Below are 7,432 nucleotides of genomic sequence, written 5' to 3' on the forward strand. Positions count from 1 at the left end.
ATATGTTCGCCAATGATACAGCCAATAAAGGGTTAATATCAAAAATTTATAAAGAACTCATTCACTCAACAACAGAAAAACAAGCAATTCAATTAAAAAGTTGGCAGAGGACCTGAATAGACACTTCTCCAAAAAGGACATACAGATGGCCAATAGACATATGAAAAAATGCTCAAAGTCACTAATCATCAGAGAAATGCAAATTAAAACTACAATGATATATCACTTCACACCTGTCACAATGGCTATCATCAATAAATCATCAAACAAGTGTTGGCAAGAATGTGGCAAAAAGGGAACCCTCTGTGGGTGGGACTGCAGATTGGTGCAGTCACTATGGAAAAGACTATGGAGGTTCCTCAAAAAATTAAAAATGGAACTTCCTTATGACCCAGTGATACCACTTCTGGGTATATATCTGAAGAAACCCAAAACACTAATTCGAAAGAATATATGCACCCTACGTCCACTGCAGTGTTATTTACAATAGCCAAGATATGGAAGCAACTCAAGTCCCCATCAATAGACGAGTGGATAAAAAAATTGTGACACATACACCACCTATCTTAGCTGGACAAAAAGTAATTTGCTGTATAATTGACCCTTTGACTAGTAAACTCCATTTTAGAGTATATAATCCAAGGAAATGACTTAAAAAACAACAACACTGTACATAATTATCTATATCAGCATTTTAGAAAGAGAATTACAATAATTAATGATGGAAACAAAATATACATTACTAGATGTTTACTGAACATTTATTACCATGCTAGAAATCTGTGCCCAGTACTTTAATTATATTATTTCATCTAAGTCTTCAATTTTATGAGGCAATTATTATTATATTTAGTTTATAGCTGAGAAATCTGTAATACTCAGACATTAAGTAACTTGCCCTAGGTATACAACTGCATATTTAAGAGACAGAGTTAGGGTTTGCACTCAGGCCATAGACTCTAATCCATGCTCTATGCCACAGAATATAGACTCTGTTCTAATAAAAAACCTGGAAAAAATACTTAAAGATTGGGAAAGATTAAATAAACCATAGTATAAAACCTGAAACAATTCTATAGTTATTAAAAGTAGCATATAAGGGAGCTACACAGATACAGGGAAAAGTTTGTATGAACTAATGTCAACCATAAAGGAAAAACAAAAGCGATACCAGAATCTTGTTACAGTCATAAAAAGGGACGGCATTCATATATTTTATTTATTTATAATTTTATAGAAATGAATATATTACAAACCTTCTGCATACAGTCGTTCTGCAAGGAAAACTGCATCTCGGTAAGCATAATGGTTTAGTGCTTGCCATATAGCAGCCTGCAAATGGAAGAAAAGAACATAAATAGACAAACATACAGTTTCAAGGAAACTCCTAGCACAGAGCCTTGCATATAATCCTCAAATCAACATCCCTGATTTAAGTGATAAAACCTCAATGCCCACAGCGCAAATTGTATGTTAGATAAAGCTCTTCACAGTATGGCTCCTAACATACCTGAATTCACTCGCTGGACTTTCCATGGACTTTTAGGCCTCTGTGCCTTTGTACTTCCTTTTCCTTCACTGGGGAACGTGGGCTCCGTCATTCCTAAAGACCTAGCTTAAATAACATCTACTTCATAAAGCTTTCCTGACTGATCTCGCCATTTTTGGTAAACATACTTCTTCTCGTATGAGCACTCATATTACATTACAGTTATTCATTTGCAGCTCTGCCTGCCCCACTAAACAATACTGTTCTAAACTTAAAGCAGTGGTTTCCAACAATTTTTTTTTTTACTCCTCAACTGAGGATATTTTTTCCATTGCTTTTCAGAGAGAGTGGAAAGGGGGTGGAGGGAGACACATGGATTGGCTCCCTTCCTCATACCTCCCACTGAGGCAGAGCCTGCAACCAGGGTAAGTGCCTTTGGTGGGAATGAACCCCAGACGCTTCATTCTGAGGGCCCATGTTCTAACCACTGAGCCAAACCTGTGAGGGCTCCAATAATTTTTTATGATACATATGAGGAAGATGTTCAAATGTACATTATCCTCCAAAAAAACTTCCCTATCAAATACCTTTAATGCCACCCTGTTCTCATCCACTCAAGGAAATGTTTTTACTGATTCCATCATGACTTACCATGATAAAGCATTGGTGGGGGGTAGTGGTGTCTTTTTATAACTTTTCTGAACTGGAAGGCTCTAGGACTCATTCATTGAATAAATATTTACTGAGTGCCCACTATATGCCAGGCACTTTCTAGACTCCAGGAGTACAATAATTAACAAATAGTTTCTGTTCTCATGAAGTACAGTTTAGTGTTACTCCTACATAGATCAGTGGTTATCAACCCTTGCTTGATGGTGATCAACCTCAAATCCACTGAATCACAATCCCCTTACTGTTTATCTTGTTCCCGGAATACCATCTCTACACGCTGGTAAATGTTCATTGTTAACTATCCTATACCCACCAATGTAAAAGAAGTATGTGTCTCAGAGATTTCCCTGATTTGCTTTCTCCCACCCCCTTAATCTACTACCAATGAATTTCATGTAACGCCCCCTTACGACTCCTTCTTTGATTCTAATGTGTAAAATAAGCTGTAAAACTGCCATCTCAGAAAATTTTCCTAATCTGTTGAGATTTTGCTTCAGGCAATTATCATCAGTTTGGCTCAAGTAAACTCATAAAAATTTTCTACAGGTTTGGATGTTTCTTACACTAACATACCTAAGTATAAGGTAATCTACTTTCCAAAAGAAAAATTCATAAACAAATGTGTTTATGAATAGATATATAACCTGAATACATAAAATTTTCGAATGAAGATCAAATAGTCCAATGCCTATTGATTTATCAATTTAGTTACAAATATATACTTTTAAAATCACAGAATATATTTAGAAATTTCTTTTTTTTCTATTCTCATTGAATAGAACAATTTTACTGAAACTGATTTTACATAAATCGTTGACATCAATAAAGCTTTTGGGGGGGGCTTATCAAACACAATTTTCCTGAATACACCACCTTCAATGTTAAGTCATTTCAAATATAGTACTCTTTGAATCCATGTTAGTTGCTGTCCCTGTACATTTTATCCCAAACCAAAAGCACTTCTTCACTATCTAATGATCTCTAAAACAGTATTAGGTGTATAGTATCCACTTATTAAATTGCTTATTAAGGTGATTTTTACAAGGTTTTTTTTACAACTTCATCCAAAAGGTCTGTGAATTGATAAATTTATTAAAATGTCTTTGCTTTTTTTGGATCAATTTCATCAGGTGAATTTTATAAACATCCAAATTAGCACAGATTGAAGTGATTTAGGCTAGTGTGCCTTTCCCAAACAGTTATATTAAAAATTATGATATACATCTTAGTACTGTGTATGATTGTTAGCATATACTGAACTGATTACAACTTTTGTAATAAATATTTTAAAAAATTTATGACAGAATTTCTGCCTCATGATAGGAGACTTTTGTAAAGACTTGTGGGGGACCAAAATTTTGCCACCACAAAATATGCCTTTTGGGGATACTGATTTTAATCTGGTTATTAAGAAACAAAAGACTCAGAACCTTTGACTCTCCTCCCTAACCTGCCTAAAGGAATTCAGATAGAAAAAGGAAGGAAGCTTCATCTTATCATCAAAATATAAACTAAATGTGGCAGAAAGTGAGAAGCCTAGCAAAGCCTGTTTGTTGAGCTTCTTTCTGTGTCCCATTTGTTCCTGGGTGGCCAAGGAAGAATTTTGTTTCCCACATGTTTGCTCTTTCTTGTTTACCTATGAACTGCCTACTTTTCCTTTGAAATCCCAGACTCCTGCTCCCCTTCACCTTTGATCAAAATGGCATACACACCTCAATTGTCCGATGCATCTTTGGGTCCCATTCTTATGGCACCACTCTGCATACACCCGTAATACATTTTGGACATTTTCTTGTTAATCTGTCTCATGTTAATTTGATTATTAGCCCACCTAGAAGAACTTGAAAGGTGGAGGAAAGTTGTTTTTTTGTGCCCCAACGACAGATAAATAACACTTTTCTATGAGAAATAATTTGGAGGAGAAGCTTATATTTAGCTTATGTGGTTTATCAGACTGGCTATTTCACGTTAAAACTTTAAAGAAAAAAGACCTGGCCAATGTGAGTGGTTGAGTGTCGTCCTGTGCACTGGAGGGTTGCAGGTGTGGGAGGAGTACAGGAGGCAACCCATCAATGTTTCTCTCTTTCCCTCTCCCTTCCTCTCTCTCTAAAGTCAATAAAAACACCTTAAAAAAAAACTTTAAAGAAAAAAAAGGCAGGAAACAGTTGCATTCATCTTTTCTCTCAACTTTTTCCTATGCCTAGTAATACCACAAACCCTGAGGCATCCCAAGAAAGGAAACAACTTTCTAACTTACTCTCATTCCTTTACAAATACATAATTTAAAAAACAACAACAACAAAACACACAGATAGTATCTTATTTATCTGTCCTATTTTATTTTCTTCCTTACTAATTCTTTCCCATTTTCAGCACTATCCTTAGTTGATCTTTATCATTGTGGCCAAAGTTGCTTTTCCTCCCACTGCTCCAGGTCCCTTCTGGAATGGCTTCTTCTTATACTATAAATCACAACCAGAATTCTCACCTAACCATATCCTAAAACTTCTTACCACCATTCCCAAATCTAATGGACAAAGGTAGTGTGAAAAACCCAACCAAACCAAATTCGACTTTTAAGTCTTAAAAATCCCTAAGCACTGGCTGGTGTTGCTCAGTGGTTAGAGCACTGGCCCATGCACCAAAGGGTCTTGGGTTTGATTCTCAGTCAAGGGCAGTACCTGAGTTGCAGGTTCTATCCCTGCTGTCATTGGGGGCAAGTACAAGAGGCAACCAATTGATGCATCTCTCTCACATCAATGTTTCTCTCTCCCCTCCTTTTTTCAACTCTCTCTAAAAAAAAAAAAAAAAAAAAAAATCAATGGAAAAAATATCCTCAGGTGAGGATTAACAAAATAATAATAATTTTAAAATCCCTAAGAGCATTACTGCCAAGAGTACTTTAAGGAAAAAGAGGAAACCTGAGGGATACTATCTACTAATAGGCTACATATTTCTTTTATTTGCCATGCTTTTATATAAATTGAAATTATTAAATAGTGCTTATTAGGCTAGCAATACAACTAGTTTATCATTTTAGAAGGCTTTTGGGGTCAGGGGAGGCAAATGTATCATTAAGACAAAATTACAAGAATATGAAACAAATTAAACAACTTGAGTGCTCTACTTATCCATTTAAGGTACAGATAGCAACTTCTAATTTCATGTTAGGCCTCAAAAAAAAAAAAAATCCTAATGGGACTTTTTACTAGTAAGAGGAATTTGGATGTTAAGAAATAGATGTGGGCCCTGGTCAGGTGGCTCAGTTGGTTGGAGCATTGATCCTGTATACTAAAAAGATTGCAGATTCAATTCCCACTCAGGGCACATACCTAGGTTTTGGGTTCGATCACCAGTGGCGATGAGCAAGGGAGGCAACCGACTGATGTTTCTCTTTCACATCTATGTTTTTCTTTCTCTCTCTCTCTCTCCCTCTCTCTTAAAAAAAAAAAAAAATTAATAAAAACATATTCGGAGGAGGATTAAAAAAAGTAAAAGAAATAGCTTTGGAAGCACTGGTACAACTTACAGAGAAACTTCCTAAGATAAAGTCCCACATTATATTAATTCAAACAATAATAGCTGCTATATGTAAAGAGTTGGAGAAGTCGACTAGGAGAAATGAGTATTTTTATCCTTTGAAGAAAAATAAAGAAAATATGAAAGTCATGATGTATTAAAATACTTACTATTTGCTATCAAAAGCTTACTAAGGGTAATATGAATTAATTTCTAAAATCGGTTTGCTTTATAACTTCAAAATAAATAAAGTCCATGACTCAATGACAGCAGTTGATAGAGGTCAACTCTTCTAATCAAGTCAAAGATCAAATGGTGGATTGAAAGTCTCCCAGACCTGGTCCATCACCAAGGGACAAAAGATTCAGCTTCTTCAGATGGCAGGGGGGGAAATGACTGGGCACTGCATGGCACACTTAAAATCGTATAGGGTTTCTTCCCTCAGAGCACTGTGCGTCAAAGCACACCTTGGTGTGGTAAGGAGAGTGAAATGATGGAAAAGCCATTATTTCTCTTTCATTTCCTGAACGCCGTGTTATCATACACTAAAACACTCCTGATCTCCACCAGAGGCTATGGAAAAAAACTCAGATTTGCCCGTTTCCACTCCCTCCCCCTGTATAGGTGCTTGCACCTCAGCACTGGGCCTTGGAGTTCTCTTCTTAGATCATTGTTCAGTGGAAAATAGCACTGAGCGAGAAAAGCAATGCGGGCTAGCAAGTCTGTTACCAAAATAGAAATCAGTATTAAAAATTCCGATCCTACCATCCCTCTACCCTCTCACAGAAAACAAAAACAAAACCAACACCGACCCCCACTGCCCCCCACGCAAACTTGCCCCACCATTATGAAGATCGTCCAAGCTCTGATCAAATGCGCTTCCCAATCATCCTGTAGGTAACAGCGCACCTGGGGCGAGCTTTCGCCCCCACGCCCCAATCTCTCACCCGGGCCGGGGCCGGGCCAGGCCCCTAGACTGACAGGAGGGGCTAGCAGCCCGACGTCGGCTCCGAGAAGGGAGGTATTATCGCCGAACGCCGCTCATACGAGGTACAGAAGTAGCATAGGGCCAGAGGTAACACGGCTTAGGTTGCGGCCGAGGCCCCTGAACTGACGAGAAGACAGGCAGGACCCGGCATAAGGGGAGGCGGGAGAAGCAGCCCGGCCTAGGCCGCACCAGGCCGCGGAGTGGCCATACGCGGCTTCCCGACTGGGGCCGCGAGCCAAGCCTCAGAGAAAAGGGTTATCATTACCTGGACGGGTTCCTGCAGCACCGTCATCCTTGAGGCTCAGGCCCACTTTCTGCTGTGCCTCAGGCACCCCCCGCAGCGGCTCCGGCCCGGCCAGCCCCGGCTCATTTAAACTCACCAGCGACCGTTACCGGGGGATGGGGGCGGCCGAGCGATTGCCGAGCACCTCCGAGCGGGATACGGAAATACCCGAAGTGGAGAGATCCGCGCGGGAGCCAGGCGAAAAAGCCCGAAAGATGACGGAGATACACGAGGTGAATCGGTGGAGGAGGAGACCGTTGCCGGAAATTGTCGAGAATCGCCGGAGACTACCGAGTCCGATCCAGAGCGTAGGTTCCTCTTCTCGGCCACGCCTTTACTCACGCACGCCACGCCCAATCGGCCACCCTAGGCTGGGCCACGCCCAAACGGCAATTAGCAGGCTGGGCGTGACTTGCGGGAGCGGGCGGGGAGCATTACGTGGCCTGGCTGCCGTCTCCCTTCGTCACTCAGCCTTTCTGTA

General features: G+C 39.7%; 1 protein-coding gene across 7 annotated transcripts in view; it reads right to left on the bottom strand.

The window, feature by feature from the left end:
• Nucleotides 1–7,055, bottom strand: part of CDC27 (cell division cycle 27) — a 32,210-nt gene extending 25,155 nt beyond the window's left edge. For 2 of the 7 annotated variants that reach the window (XM_016204046.2, XM_016204053.2), the window contains exons 1-2: nucleotides 6,934–7,053; nucleotides 1,257–1,332 (exon numbers count right to left, since the gene is read on the bottom strand). In XM_016204046.2, coding sequence (XP_016059532.2) covers nucleotides 1,257–1,332; nucleotides 6,934–6,960 — 103 coding nt within the window. In that variant the 5' untranslated portion in view covers nucleotides 6,961–7,053. Of the gene's footprint in view, nucleotides 1–1,256; nucleotides 1,333–6,933 lie in introns of all 7 variants that reach the window. The other 5 variants (XM_016204075.2, XM_016204064.2, XM_087826277.1 and 2 more) reach the window with 3 other exon arrangements.
• Between the last annotated feature and the right edge of the window lie 377 nt (nucleotides 7,056–7,432).

The sequence above is a fragment of the Miniopterus natalensis genome, chromosome 17 (genome assembly GCF_054644295.1).
Source record: "Miniopterus natalensis isolate mMinNat1 chromosome 17, mMinNat1.hap1, whole genome shotgun sequence".
Lineage (NCBI taxonomy): Eukaryota > Metazoa > Chordata > Mammalia > Chiroptera > Miniopteridae > Miniopterus > Miniopterus natalensis.